The 15,849-nt window shown below is 52.1% G+C and overlaps 1 protein-coding gene across 1 annotated transcript in view; it reads right to left on the bottom strand.

Moving 5' to 3' along the window:
- Window positions 1-14,202, bottom strand: part of TSPAN4 (tetraspanin 4) — a 246,559-nt gene extending 232,357 nt beyond the window's left edge. The window contains exon 1 of the mRNA XM_054390536.1: window positions 13,870-14,202. Coding sequence (XP_054246511.1) covers window positions 13,870-14,202 — 333 coding nt within the window. The remainder of the gene's footprint in view (window positions 1-13,869) is intronic.
- Window positions 14,203-15,849: the final 1,647 nt, after the last annotated feature.

Genomic DNA, 15,849 nt, shown 5'->3' with positions numbered 1-15,849 from the left:
TCTGGCCCCAGCCTCTTGCCCCCCACAGCTCCTTTAGCTCTTGCTGAGCATTGCTCAGCTCCCCTCTGGGGCTGCTCTTCTGCAGGCTCTCAGCCCCAGGGCTCTCAGCCTTTGCTCCTCCCAGAGCTGCTCCAGGCCCCTCAGCAGCTTTGGAGCCTGCACTGGACTCTCTCCAGCAGCTCCCTGTCTCTCTGGAACTGGGGAGCCCAGAACTGGATACCAAACTGCAAGTGTGGCCTCCCTAGGGCAGAGCAGAGAGGGAGAAGAACCTCCCTTGACCTGCTGGCCACACTCTTCTTGCAGCCCAGGACACCAGGGCACATGCTGGCTCATGGGGAACTTGTCCACCAGCACTCTCAGGTCCTTCTCTGTGGAGCTGCTCCCCAGCAGGTCACCCTTCACTTGAACTGGGGATGAGTTATTCCTCCCCAGGAGGAGGACACTACACTTGCCATTGGCAATGTCTACTGAGATTACTCCATGATCTATGGATCCTGGTGAGGTCATTGCCTTTATAGTGTGTCCCCTCTTACATCCCAGTGTCCCCTGCCACTCCTGTCTCTTCTGCTGTACTACTTAGCTCAAGGAAATTGCTTTTCTCTTGATATCCCCCAACATTCACATCACTGGATGTGTATTTCCCCCTGCCCACTCTGTGCACCTTATGTACTCATTCTCAATTCCAAAGCCAACAGATCTTTGAGTCCCACAGCTGTCACTTGTTATTCCCAGTTCTGAGTGAAACAGGAGCTTGTAGCCAACATTTCTACTCACAACACCCACTCACAAACCCACAGCTCCTTCACTCTCATACACATGCCTGCAGAATGAAACTGCAGCAAAACAAAGCAAAGCTGAGCACCCAGCCAACCTTTCCTACAGCTCCTCACTGTTTTCCAGCTCAGGACAAAAGCACTGAATTGCCACAGAAGAGTTGTGGTAACCTCTTCAAAAGCTATGGAGAGTCACAGAATGGGTTGGGTTGGAAGGGATCTTAAAGCTCATCCAGTCCCAAGCCCCTGTCATGGGCAGGGACACCTCCCACCAGCCAGGCTGCTCAAGGCCTCATCCAGCCTGGTCTTGAGCACCTCCAGGCAGGAGGCAGCCACAGCCTCCCTGGGCAACCTGTGCCAGTCTCTCCCCACCCTCACTCTCAACAATTTCTTCCTCATCTCCACTCTCAATCTTCCTTCTTCCAGCTCAAAGCCATTGTCCCTCATCCTGGCACTCCCAGTCCTTGTCCAAAGTCCCTCCCCAGCTCTCCTGGAGCCCTTCAGGTACTGGTAGGCTTCTCTAAGGTCTCCCTGGAGCCTTCTCTTCTCCAGGCTGAACAGCCCCAACTCTCACAGCCTGTCCTCATAGCAGAGGTTCTCCAGCCCTCTGATCATCTTGGTGGCCTCCTCTGGACCTGCTCCAGCAGTTCCATTTCCTTATTGTACTGGGGGCACCAGAACTGGAGGCAGTGCTGCAGGTGGGGTCTCTGAAGAGCAGAGCAGAGGGGGAAAACTTGCTAGAGAAGAATGAACAAAGCATTTGGCAACAGAAGTGAAAACCTAATTATGAACTGAACAAAGCAGGGTGTAGCTACAGAGGCAAAACCAAAGTCAAACCAAAACTGTGTGTAACACTGGATCTGTAAGCAACCTGCCAGGGAGTCAGGGAAAGGGTGGATGTTTTGGGGGAAATGGACCTGTTTGGTACTTCAGTGGAAGATGTGCCACCTCTCCTGAGCAGCTGAGACAGTACAGAACAGCTGATGATACCTGTGATGAGAAAAAGCTGCCCTCAGGGGGACTGAAGCCTAAAACTGTGCAACCCAGTGGCTTCTGTTCTATCAGCAAACAAAGCATGTGCCAAGACTGAGCAAGTCCTACAGAGTGTCCAGCTCCCAGACACTGCTGGCCACAAAGTACTTTTACCTCTACAGTCATGAAAGAAAGTGGGGAAAAAAATCCCAACCCTAAACCTCAACATGTGGCTGGAATAAAAACCAAACTCAACAGAGCATTGCCAGTTAGGGCAAAGGGAGATGCTGGGCAAAGAGGATTAAGTGGTAAGCTGCAAGGCAAGGGAAAGGATCCAGGAGCAGGTATTTAGGGGATCAAAAGTGACTAAAGCATCAGGGTCTGGCTCAGGTCTCACCAGCTGGATGGAGCAGATGTGCAGCTGCTTGGCATATCACAGGGGGCAAGGGCAAATGTTACACACAGAATCACAGCACTGTCAGGGCTGGAAGGGACCTCAAGGCTCAGCCAGTCCCAACCCCCTGCCATGGGCAGGGACACCTCACACCACAGCAGGTTGCTCACAGCCACATCCAGCCTGGCTGCAAAACCCTCCAGGGATGAGGCTTCCACCACCTCCCTGGGCAACCTGTGCCAGGCTCTCACCACCCTCATGGGGAACAACTTCTTCCTAACAGCCAATCTCAATCTCCCCTCCTCTAGCTTGGATCCATTCCCCATAGTCCTGTCACTACCCCACAACCTAAAAATTCCCTCCCCAGCTTTCTTGGAGCCCCCTTTAGATCCTGGAAGGCCACAAGAAGGTCTCCTCAGAGCCTTCTCCTCTCCAGACTGCGCAACCCCAACTCCGTCAGTCTGCCTCCAGAGCAGAGCTGCTCCAGCCCTCTGCTCATCTGTGCACCACACAGTACATGGCAGGACACTCCTCAGTGCTTCAGCTTTCATTTTCTTCCTCCTCCTCATAGATTGACAGAATGGTTTGGGTTGGAAGGGACCTTAAAGCTCATCCAGTTCCAACCCCCTGCCATGGGCAGGGACACCTTCCACTAGCCCAGCTTGCTCAAGGCCTCATCCAACCTGGCCTTCAACACCTCTAGGGAGGGAGGATCCTTTCAGGGAGTTGTAAAGGGCAAGAAGGTCTCCCCTCAACCCCCTCTTCTGCAGGCTAAACAACTCCAGCTTCCTCAGCTGCTCTTCACAAGACTTATGTTCAAGGCTCTCCACCAGCCTGGTTGCTCTTCTTTGGACACTCTCCAGCATCTCGACATCACAGAGTCGCAGAATCAACCAGGTCAGAAGAGACCTCCAAGATCACCAAGTCCAACCAATCACCCAACCCTAACTAATCAACCAGACCATGGTACTAAGTGCCTCATTCAGTCTCTTCTTAAACACCTCCAGGGATCCCACCACCTCCCTGGGCAGCACATCCCAAGGCCAATCTCTCTGTCTGGGAAGAACTTCTTGCTAAGCTCAAGCCTAAACCTCCCCCTGCATAGCTTGAGACTGTGTCCTCTTGTTCTGGTGCTGGGTGCCTGGGAGCAGAGCCCAACCCCCACCTGGCTGCAACCTCCCTTCAGGTAGTGGTAGAGAGCAATGAGGTCTGCCCTGAGCCTCCTCTTCTCCAGGCTGAACACCCCCAGCTCCCTCAGCCTCTCCTCACAGGGCTGTGCTCCAGACCCCTCCCCAGCCTTGTTGCCCTTCTCTGGACACCTTCCAGCAACTCAACATCTACCCATCACAGGATGGGTAGTGGCAGCCTGGCTGAACTGGACCACTCCTGGGTTCTTTAGTCTGCAAAATCATTCTAAACCAGGCAAGTGTTCTGTATGGATGTCCCAAGCACAGAGCAGATGGTGGATGTGATAAAAGCTCTGGCCTTCAAGGGTGGGAGCTTGTAACAGATTGCAAGTGGCAGCAGAACTCGATTCATGTCCAGAGCTCCAGAAGAAAACACTATCAAATGTGTCACCTCAGCTCCTGCCCAGACTGCCACAAATGGATCAGTGGAGAGGTTTATCCAGGCACAAGCAAATAATTTGTGCTACAACCCTGCCTAAACGTTGCTGACAAGAGCAGAGTACAAATGTGCAGTGAGCTAAGGTGAAGGCAGTGCAGCCATAAAGGTTCACCAACACAAGATGCTCAGTTTTGGGCTCCTCACTCCCGGAAGGACACTGAGGAGCTGGAGCAGGTCCAGAGAAGGACAACAAAGCTGGGGAAGGGTCTGGAGAACAGGGCTGGGGAGGAGCAGCTGAAGGACCTGGGGGTGTTCAGTCTGGAGGAAGCTGAGAGGAGACCTCATTGCTCTCTGTAGCTCCATGAAAGAAGGTTGGAGCCAGGTGGGGGTTGGGCTCCTCTCCCTAGTTTCAGGTGATAGGAGAGAAACTGGCCTGAAATTGTGCCAGGAGAGGGTCAGGTTGGAGAGGAGGAAAAATTTCTTTGCTTCAAGAGTGGTGAGGGATTGGAAGAGGCTGCCCAGGGAGGTGGTGGAGTCCCCATGACTGAAGATGTTCCAGAAATGTGTGGCCATGGCACTTGGGGCCATGGCTGGATGGCCATGGTGGGGTTGGGTTGAAGGTTGGACTCAATGATCTTAAAGGAGACATGGAAAGGCCTTAAGTAAGAGCCAGCAGAGATGAAGAGGTGTGCACAATGAAGTGGTGTAACAACCACAGCCTGTCAAGATCCTTCTGGATGCCATCCCTGCCCTCACTTGAGTCCACAGCAGCACACAGCCTGGTGTCATCTGCAAACTTGCTGAGGGTGCCCTGAACACCACTGCTCATGTCCCAACAAAGACATGAACCTTCTGTGTCACCCAAGCTACTACCTCAAATCTTTGGCACCTTTGGAGCAAGCCTCAGCTGGCTGGTGTGAGATGCTCAGGCTGTGGGTGCATTCCCACTGGAAGCAGGCTGGGAGGGGGTTGGTTTCTCTGCTGCAGCCAGAATCAAACTGCCTTGCAGCATGACACTAACTGCAGATTCCAACTGCAATTTCATTTCCTCCTCCTGCATCTTGTGAGGCTGAAACATTTTCCTGGAGAAACAACTACAGGACACTACTAAGAACAGTATGCAGAAGTCATTCCACCCAACTCTGCATTTCAGCTGTGACCCAGCAGTGCCCACTTGACACTATAAACACCACAGAGCAATGTCTTTATCTCTTTATCTAGGGACTGTATATTATTCATACAGTCACTGGGAGAGATTTGCTACCTTAGCCAGAAGTTATGTCCTAAATAAAGAAATCACACAGGAGCATTAAAAGCTATCCTGTTGGAAACAGGAGTGCAGGCAGACAACCTGGGGCTGGGATCTTAGTCTGTGTGGAGAGAGCTGCAAACAACCTCCTGGCCAAAGGGTTGATACTCTAAAACAAAGGCTCAAGGATGGGTGGAGAAGATCTCCTAATGTGCAGAGCAAGCAGTGTACTTTGGGGCCAGTGTACTTTGTCACAGTTTGCTCTTAGCCCCCCGTGATGAGAAACCATGTGTACGGAGCACTGGCTAGCCTCCAAAAACCAAGCCAAGTTCTGGTGCCCCCAGCACAAGAAGTACATGGAGCTGCTGGAGAGAGTCCAGAGGAGACCACAAAGATGATCAGAGGGCAGGAGAACCTCTGCTATGGGGCCAGGCTGGGAGAGTTGGGGCTGTTCAGTGTGGAGAAGAGAAGACTCCAAAGACACCTCAGATCAGCTTTCCACTACCTGAAGAACCGTGGAGGGACTTTGGCCAAGGGCTGGGAGTGGCAGGATGAGGGACAATGGCTTGGAGCTGGGAGAGGGGAGATTGAGAGTGGAGAGGAGGAAGAAATTGTTGAGAGTGAGGGTGGGGAGAGACTGGCACAGGTTGCCCAGGGAGGCTGTGGCTGCCTCCTGCCTGGAGGTGTTGCAGGCCAGGCTGGATGAGGCCCTGAGCAAGCTGTGCTGGTGGGAGGTGTCCCTGCCCATGGCAGGGGGTTGGAACTGGATGAGCTTTAAGGTTCCTTCCAATCCAAACCATGCCATGAATCTATGAACGCTTGCAGCACTTCACTCACTGCTCCCACGAGGGCAGTTTCTGGAGCACAGCACACCCTGTGGGTTTGCCCACTGAGGGGTTTCCTCAGCCTTCTGTGCTAGAGGTCTGAATAAGGTACACAGGATGCACTTGGCAGCAAGACTTCCGAGGCAAGGTGCTTAGCCCCTGGCCACACTCATGGCCACAGAGCCTATCCACAAGTTAGGAAAGCTGCCCAATACAACAATACTCTTTGTCACCAGGAAGGGAAGGAGAAGCTGCCCCACAGAGGGCAATTCAAAGATCTTATCTACTGCAGAACCATAGAATCACAGAATTATGGAAAAGATCTTTAAGATTATTGAGTTCAACCATTCTTTAACTCTGCCAAGGTTGGTGGTAAACCATATCCCTCAGCACCACATCTGCAAGGCTTTTTCAACACCTCCAGGGATGGGGATTCAACCACCTCCCTAGGGAGCCTGTTCCAGGCTTTGAGAACCCTTTCAGGAAAGAATTTTCTCCTAATGTCCAACCTAAACCTCCCCCAGTGCAACTTAATGCCATTTCCTCTTGTTGTATCACCTGAGACTGGGGAGAAGAGACCAACCCCCACCTCACTGCAACCTTCCTTCAGGAAGTTGTAGAGTGGGAAAGGCTCCCCTTGGCCTCCTCTTCTCCAGGCTGAACAATCCAAGTTGCCTCAGCTGCTCCTCTGCAGACATGTTACCCAGAACCTTCACCACCTCTGGATACATCACCTCAAAGTCTTTCTTACAGTGCGGACCCCCAAACTGAACCTAGTACTCAAGCTGTGGCCTCACCAGTGCTGGAGTCCAGGGGCACAATCCCTGCCCTGGTTCTGCTGGCCACACCACTGCTGATCCAGGCCAGGCTGATGGTGGCCTTCTTGGCCACCTGGGCACACCCTGGCTCATCTCAAGCTGCTGTCAATCAGCACCCTCAGGTCCTGGTCATCAGGCAGTTTACAGCCACTCTGCCCCAGCCTGGAGTGTTCATGGAGTTGTTGTGACCCAAGTACAGGACCCAGCACTTGGCTTAACCTCATCCCACTGATCTGGGCCCATTGATCCAGCCTGGCCAGATCCTGCTGCAGAGCTTCCTGACTCTCCAGCACATCAACACTCCCACCCAATTTAGGGTCATCTGCAGACTTCCTGAGGGTGCCTCTGTTCCCTCATCCAGATCATTGATAAAGACATGAAAGAGCCCTGGCCCCAGCACTGAGCCCTGGAGAGCACCACTGGTGACCAGATTTATACAGGCAACTTGAAGGCAATTATTTTCTCCTCGATTAAGAACCCTCTCAGCCTGGTTTCCTAAGGAAAGGGTGCTGAAATTGAACTGCTTTGGTTGAGTTTGTGGCAAATCACTCATGAGCCCATTTGTCAGTGTTAGCCTGATCTGACAGATATGCAAGGCAGTAGTATGCATTCAGGTAGCCAATGGAGCCCTGAGCAATGCCTTCACTGGGAGGTAAAACTCCAGCATGATCCCCACCCCCTGTTAGACACCAGAATCCACACAGGAAAGAGACTCTCTGAATGGCACCACTATGGGAAAAGCTCTAACTGGCACCCATCTAAACCAGCCATGAGGTAATGCAATCATCTTCCTCTCACACCTGACACCAGCTCTCAATGCTTCTGCTTCTCTTGGTAATGTCACTTTTTGAAGTCTAATTCCCACATCAAATGACTCTTCCTTCTATAAAAGCAATGCTCCTTAAAAGTCCATTCTCAGAGAGGTCTCACCAAGTCACAGATAAGATACCAGTCAGACTGAGGAGCTTCTGGAGGAGGAAAGGAACAAAGGAGAATCAGAGTCTTGGAGACACTTGGAGAAAATGACATTCTGGGGTAAATTTCCCATGTTTTAACTACAGAATCATTGAATTGGCTGGGTTGGAAAAGACCTCTAAGACCATCCAGTCCAACCAGCAACCCAACCCCACCATGGCCATCAAACCATGGCCCCAGGTGCCATGGCCACAGGTTTCTGGAACACCTCCAGGCACGGGGACTCCACCACCTCCCTGGGCAGCCTGTTCCAAACCCTGACCACACAGAAGCAAAGTTTTGGCTGCTGCTTAATCAGTTTCTTGTCTGCCACAGCTTATCCACCTGTTCCACATGATAACACACCACCTGCCTGCTCTCTCTCATCTAACTGTCTTCTCAGAGCAGCACCCAACTGGTTGAGGTGCAGTTGCCTTCCCTGTAGAGGAGCAGGAGCTGCAGCTGCCAGGCTCAGCTCCCTGGGGTGAGTGGCAGCACTTGCCCATCATAGGAGAATGTGCACAAATAAGGATGATCAGATGCTGGCCCTGCTTTTAAAATGGTTTCCTGCTCTACTGGACATTTTTCTTCCTCCAACTTAAGACCTCAGCCAAGTGAAACTGGGAAATGATTGCTGTCCTCAGCCATGAACAGTTTGTAGAGGCTCTGGCTGCTTTAGCCATCAATCTCATTCAGCTGACTGATGGAGGATGCAGATGAAGGCCAAGGAAACCCATTCAACAAAATCAGCTCACAAACCCCCCCAGCTCTCCTCAAGCTCCTCATGTCAGATGGTTTCCCAGCAAGTTGCAAAGATGTGAGGGGACAGCCCTCTGCCTTCCCCCTCTGAGCAGATTTGGCCAGCATCACCCAAAGACCACACAATGCCCCATGGTGAATTTTCAGGTCACACTGCTCCTTCTCCCAGCTGCCCTGCACATTTGCTCTTCCAGACTCAGAGATTCGGAGAATGGTTTGGGTTGGAAGGGAGCTTAAAGATCATCCAGTTCCAACCCCCCTGCCATGGGCAGGGACATGCCCCATCAGCCCAGGTTGCTCAAGCCCTCATCCAGCCTGGCCCTGAACACCTCCAGGGAGGAGGCATCCACAGCCTCTCTTAGTAACCTGTTCCAGTGTCTCCCCACTCTCATGGGAAGAATTTCCTCCTAATATCCAATCTAAATCCAGTTTCTTCCAGTTTGAAGCCATTAGCCCTTGTGCTGTCACTCCATGCCTCTGTAAACAGTCCCTCTCCAGCTCTCCTGCATACGAGAGCAGCTCCAGCCCTCTGATAAACTTCACAACCCTTCTCTAGAGCTGCTTTAACAGTTCCATGTCTTTCTTCAGTCCTCCCTTGCCAGTATCTCAACACACTTCAGATTCGTACTTCGTGTCTCAGAAGCCAAACCAGGTCATCCTCAGGGCTGCTTCAGCTGGGAATGTTACATGGAACAAAACAGAGCCAAGTGCCTTGTCTCACCTCTTCAGGCAGGAGGAGGCTCCAGCTACTCATCCCAGCCATCATGTGTCCAACAGACAGCACCTCCCAACATTTCAAGCTACAGGAGAATATTCCCCAGGGTCTCTGGGGAGACTGCTCACTAAAAGTGGAGTCCACAAACCATTTTGACTACTCTGAGCTCTTTATAGTCACACCTCAGTGTGTGCAAATGATGGAAGGGTGACACATGCATGGAAATTACTAATGTTGGTTTCAGAGAGAAAACTTCTTCAACATCTTTTTGTTATTGTCTCCTCTCCTTAACTGATCTGCTAACAGCCTCACAGATTGCATTGCTTAGGAAGAAACCCTCCAAGGGCATCCTGCCCAACCCCCTTTCATGCATTAGGGACACCTCCAACTAGAGCAGGCTGCCCAGCGCCACATCAAGTCTTGTTCTGAATGTCTTCCGGGGATGGAGCCTCAACCCCCTCCCTGGGCAGCCTGCTGCAGTGTCTCCCACCCTCATTGTGCAGAACTTCCTCCTGATGTCCAACCTAACTCTGCCCTGCTCCAGTTTCAAACCATTGTCCTATCACAAGTCCTTCTAAATAGTCCCTCCCAAGACCTCTTGTAGGTGCCCTTCAGATATTGAAATGCAGCTCTAAGGTCTGCCTGAAGCCTTCTCTTCTCCAGGCTGAACAGCCCCAACTCTTTCAAAGTCTGTCTTTCAGGGTGCTTCAGCCCTCTGATCACCTTTGTGGCTCTCTTCTGGACCCACACCAGCAGGTTCATGTCTCCTGTACTGGAGGCCCCATAGCTGGAGCCAGTACTGCAAATGAAGTCTCCCCAGAGCAGAGGGGCAGGATCCTCTCTCTCCATCTCTGGCCACACTGCTTTGGATGCAGCCCAGGCTGCCCTTGGCCTTCTGTGCTGCCAGTGCCCATTGCTGGCTCCTGGCCAGCTTCTCCCCCACCAGCACCCCCAAGTCCTTCTCTGCAGGGCTGCTCTCAATCTCATCAGCCCCCAGCCTGGATTGGTAACGAGGGTTGTCCCAACCTGGGTCCAGGATCTTGCCTTTTGCTTTATTGATATTCTTGATAAAGAGTATCACCTCTCCAGCCTGTCCAGGTCCTTCTGGATAGCATCTTGTCCCTCAGTCTTAGCAACTGCATCTTGCAGATCCTGTGCTTTACTGCATTTCTGCGCTGGCCAAAGCATTCCCTGAACAGAGGAATTCAGGTCTTTGGCTTTCTCTAAAAGAGGATCTCTCAAGGAAAACAAGAGCCACTGGAAACACGAGGACAGTGCTGTGCATTTCCTTTCCTGAGACATGCAGGTTTGGGAGATAGAAGTCAAGAAAGTGGGAATGCTGACATTAAACTAAGGGGGATTAAGGAGATGACATTTTTCTTTCTACAGCACTCTTTCAGCCCTTAGGATATATCCTTTTTTTTTTTTTTTAACATAAGAAAGAGAAGGGAAGCAGAGCCTTGGATTACAAGCACAGAGAGAAAATAGTTCATTTTACTGACTCTCATAAAGAAACTCTGCATGTTTGGAGGACAGAATGTGGAAAACAAATCTTCTTCCCTGGATATTTGCCAGTCAAATCCAAACATTTCATTAGGTAACAAACCCATTCTGCTTTGTGCCCATCTGAGGTGATCTTTAAGTCTCAAGGGGTCGACAATTCAACCAAAAGCAAAAATGGGAGTCCATAAAAAGGAATGAAGTCAGGCAAGCATTGTGTAGCAGGTGACAAAAGTTATTTGGGGAGCTCACAAAGCAGTGCAGTCAGCCAGTGATGGCTCCTCTGCACCTGGCAGCATTCCAGGCAATGGGCTCTGAAGGGCAATTCCCAGTGGAGCGGCAGCGCTGCTGTCTAATAGTGTTCAGCCCATTTCTCAGTACCTTTCAGCCAGAGTCGTTGCAAATGCAGGCAGAGCAATTTGGGCAGGACTCCTCCTGCAGAACAGGAGCTATTCTAGGCCTGGCAGCTTCTTTCCCTACACCAATAGCTGCTGCTCTGCTCTTACCAACGGGCTTGATTCAGCACCAGCCCTGACAAGGCACCTCAGCCTCTGACATTTGTGCAGGAGCTTTGTGCTGCCTCTCTCCCTGTCAGAAAGGGGAGGAGAAATTTGCTCTATTTTCACAGTTACAGGACAGCTTTTAAGAATTTTACAGCACGAGAGCAAGCACCTAATCCAATCAAGCTTGGCAGGAATGTTTCAAAGCAAGGTCTCTGAGATCCTGCTTCCTGGGAAGCTTCAGCAGATTTATAAGAAAAGGGTCCTCAGAAATGCAGCATCAATCCCACTGGAGACACAGAGGGCTGAGGACTGTTTCTCTGCCAGGCTGTGTGAAAGACAGCTGAATGTAGTGGGGACTAGGCTGTAGGGATGCACAAAATTGGCTGGAGCTAATGAATGGGAACAGGAAAAAGAAAATTCTTTCGGAAGGAAATCAAAGCATTTGCTGAAAACAGATTAAAAAGCAGAAACAACCTATAATAGGCATTTAATTCATTTAATAGACAGCATGGAAATAACTCTCTGTGCACAGAAAGAACTGCAGTTTTGAGCTGGAGGTCAAAGCATAACTAAAGCCCATTCCTCTCCCTACTTACTATTGTCTGTCACCAACCAACTACCCAGAGAAGGATGGATGGGAAATGTGGAGACAGCAAAACTTCTCTGAGCAAAGAGAGATGTTGCCTGCTTTGCAGAGATGCTTCTCCTTTCACTTCTCAAAGTAAAACATGACAGAGAGCTGACAGCAACTTGCAAAACAAACCAGCTTCAGCAACCTGTAATCACTGCAGGATTTCACATCACTGGAAAGGGAATTTTTCCCCCCCTGCTTTTAGCAAAGCTAGGACAAGCTCAGGCCAGTACTTTTAAACCAAAATCACCTCTTTTTCACCTACTTTCTCCACTGTGAGAAGAGGAGGAGCTACAGCTATTATAACTACATGCTGTGCAAACCTCATTTGGACATGATCATCATCAATCACTCCTGCTGTGCAGGTAGCCTGTGGAAGGGAAACAAAACAAATCATGCTGCAGTGCTGGACACCACCCACTCCCCTGCCCTTCTGCTTCAGTTCATGAAGAGCCCAGCTCACATACGGTTATTCTCTTTTTTTTTGGGGACCTCTGTCCTTTCTCTCCCCCGCCCCCCCCAAGCATTTGAAAATCTCTCTGATAGTTTCCTTCCCTTCCTTCTCTCCAAAAGGCTTTCCTGCTGAAAAAGCCTGCCAAAGACTTATCATTTTGTGCCATCTTGCCCCTGTAAACACACACACATTACTTGCAGCAGTTCCTCTTCTTATCACATGCTTCAGTGGAAGATGAATATTGCAAAAGGAATCAGGATGCAGTGAATATCCTTCGTGGCAGTGTCATGCACAGTCCTGAAAAGAGCTATTAACGCCAACACCCTATTGCATTGCTCCAGTATAGCCTTTAACTAGCTGTCAGGGCTAGAATCTCAGCCAGGGACAGCCAGAAGAGGCATGAGGCTTGAAAGAGCAAGACAGAGAGTTCTTCCAAGGTCTAGAATAAGCTGCAGTAAGTATTAGACAATATTTGGGAATGCAGAAGCAAGCAGAGTCAGAGTTGGAAGACAGATTGCAGTCTTAGCAACACTCCTCTACCAGCTCACCTAAGGTGTGCAGAGAGCAGCCTCCCTGTGATTCAGAGCTCTGCTTAGCACTGTGCCTCTTCAGTGGGCTTCAACTAGCTCATCACATGCCAGCTCCTCAGTGTGACTCAGGTCAGCAGAAGTTGCCTTCACTTTGTGTTCCCTGCTGTACCAGCACTGCAGAAGCCTGGCTTCACACAGCTGGACAGCACCACGCAGAGAACAGCTCTGCCCAGCTCACCACAGCCCTCCCGGACCTCCCACAACTCCGGAGAGCACAGGCAGTCAGTGACACCGAGGTGGTTACACCCAGCTCAAACACACCCCCTCCCCAGGTGCTGGGAGAGAAGCAGTGTCACTTCCCAACACCCCTTGTTTCCCTCAGGAAGAACAAAGCATTTGAAAGCACCTCCCGAGGACCTCACAAAAGATGCTCCTACATCCAAATCCGGATGGGAGAATTTGATCTATAAATCCCTTCCCTAGCAATCATGCTACCCTCTTTTTGCACAGGACAAACAGCAATTCTAACCTGATCCCCCACACCCTGGAGCTTCTTTAGCCAATGCCCAGTGAAATGCCCAGCCCAGCAGCTGGCAGCCACCTCATTGATTCAGGTGATGTGGAGATGCACTCCCATCTGTCCCATCACAGTGTCCTGCTGACACACACCTGCCTCATGGTGATTTGATAAGCTGCAGCCCCAGAAGAAGTCAGAAGGGCTCTGGTCCCCCTCCACCCTTTAGAGCCATGTCTTTGGGAGGGAATGGGAATATTGGGGACCATCCACTGCCTGGGGCAGCGAATAATCAGCTGGAGATTCCTGACACAGGCTTTAAGGTACCGAGTGTGCCATTCATGACACGGTGACAGATGTAAGCATGTGCTCAACCTTAAACTCAGGAATAGCCTCAGGGATGTCCCTAAGGCTGTGCACAACTTCTGAGGCAGGCACACGCAACAAAGTGATGAAGGCATCACGCAAGTGCCCTCTATAAACATTCTGCCTTCTGCCACTGTTTTGAAACACCAGCTGAAGGCCAGGAAACATGAGGGTGAAGGAAACCCTCAGGAGGTCATCCACACAAATTAATGAGGCCACAGAAAGGGTAGGCAGCACTTTGTTCAAGTTCCAAGTTTAAGCTTCTAAGTTTAAAAAAAGCAGCAACAAGTTCACCTTAGTAAGCAGACACAAAAGCAGCTGACCCACAGCTTCCCACGTGTACTCACCCAGAAGAGAAGGTTGAAGACAAACATTAGGTACTTGATACACTGCAGGCAGTTGTGAGCCATGCTGCACCTCTTCAGTTCTAGGAGAAAAATAAACGAGAGATCCAGGTAAAAGACAACGTACTTGTTTCCCTTGGGGGACGTGTACTTAGCCTTGGTGGCCTTAGGGCCCGGGTTGGTGTGAAATCCAAAAAAAGAGTTGCTGGCAGCCCCAAACTGGCCACCATACATGCTGCTGTAGCGCCGGAAAGTGCCATTGGGGAAACTGTAATCCTTGCTGTCCAGGGAAGGGCTCCTGTGGTACGTGGACTCATCAGTGCTGGACCTGCGCATGGTGCCTTCGGCTCGGCCCCGTCGGAAGAGCTGCTCTGACACTCGGCGGCTGTCAACGGCGCGGGCGAAAGCTTGGTGGCTTCTTTTCTCCTCCTCCTCGCTCCGAATCCCCTATTGCTCGGCACCAGCTGTTCTTTTGTCTGCCATCCTGCCAAGGAGCTACACCTGCGGTGCTGTGGGGCAGCGGAGTTGGTGAGCCGGAGTCTGTCGGGGCGCAGAGCGCTTCCACCACATGGGAGAGGCTTCTGCGCAAGGAAACATCCCCTCCGGGCTCACAAGCGTCCCTCCCGGCCCACCCCGCTACCAGAGAAGGAAAGAAGAGAGAGAGATATACTGTACCCAAAGCAAGGGATTTTAAAAAAAGGAAGTGTGACCTCTCTTGGCTCGCAAATGCCATATAAACCCCCGGCTCCGCATGCTGCACACGGACGAGAGAGCGCCGCAGCGCAGAGCAGGAATTATCTATCCTAAAGCCCAGCAGCTGCCCCCGGCCCCTTCCTCCGGGCCGCCGAGCTCTGCCCCGAGCCGCCCGCTCCACTCCAGGTTCCCCGTGCCCGCTCCGTGCGGAGGGAGCCTGGGGCCGGGCAGGCGCCCAGCTCCAGCCCCGCCAGTCGCCGCCACTCCCCCGCGGCTCCTCGCCAATCGCCAGCCCCGCACCGCCCGCCCCGGCTCCGCTCCGCACCGCCCCGGCGCAACCCTGCACCCCCTCCCCGGCTCCGCTCCGCACCGCCCCGGCGCAACCCTGCACCCCCTCCCCGGCTCCGCTCCGCACCGCCCCGGCCCAACCCCGCACCCCCCTCCCCGGCTCTGCTCCGCAGCCCTCTCGCTCCGCTCCGCACCGCCCAGGCTGGAAGCGGGGCCGTCTCGCTCTCTTCTCCCCCAGCCCCTCCACACGCACATTCCCTTCGCAATACTAAGCCTCCCCTCGGTTTCGGGGCCCGGCGGAGCGCGGGTGGGAAGGGCGATTGGAACCCCGGCTGAGGGGCTCTGCCCGCCGGCCGTCCCCCAGTCCCGCTCCGGAGCCCCTGCAGTACGGGGTATAGGCATGGGGCCGGGGCTGCTCGGGCCGGGCTCTAACGGGGCTGCCCGGCCGTCTCTGCCGAAAGAAAGGACAAGGAACTGCTGTAAGAAGCTCCCATGCCTAAGCGATCGTGGAATCATAGAACGATAGGGCTTGGAAGGGACCTACAGAGATCGAGTCCAACTTCTCTGCCAAAGCAGGGTCACCTAGAGCAGGTCACACAGGAACGCATTCAGATGGGGCTTGAAAGCCTCCTGGAGACTTTCAATCTGGGGGTGCATGGAGCGGGGTCATAGAATCATTAAGGTTGGGAAAGACCTGTAAAATGATTGAGTCTAATCATAATCCAGCTACCATGACCACTAAACCATATGCTGAAGCACCACCATCTACAGCTTCTTGGGCACCTCCAGGGGCAGTGACTCCAGCACCTCCTTGGGCAGCTTGTTCCAATCCCTGACCACTCTTGCAGCAAAGTTTTTCTTCATATCCAATCTAAACCTCCCTCGGCACAACTTCAGCCCATTAGATTAGGACAGGCTACGCTTCCCTCACCCCAAGGTTTGTTCCTTGCACTGCAGACCCAGCACATTCCTAATTCCCTCCGTCCCATACAAATATCACTC

The sequence above is a fragment of the Indicator indicator genome, chromosome 21 (assembly GCF_027791375.1).
Source record: "Indicator indicator isolate 239-I01 chromosome 21, UM_Iind_1.1, whole genome shotgun sequence".
NCBI classification, from domain to species: Eukaryota; Metazoa; Chordata; class Aves; order Piciformes; family Indicatoridae; genus Indicator; species Indicator indicator.
This window is presented reverse-complemented; position numbering and strand designations above follow the sequence as displayed.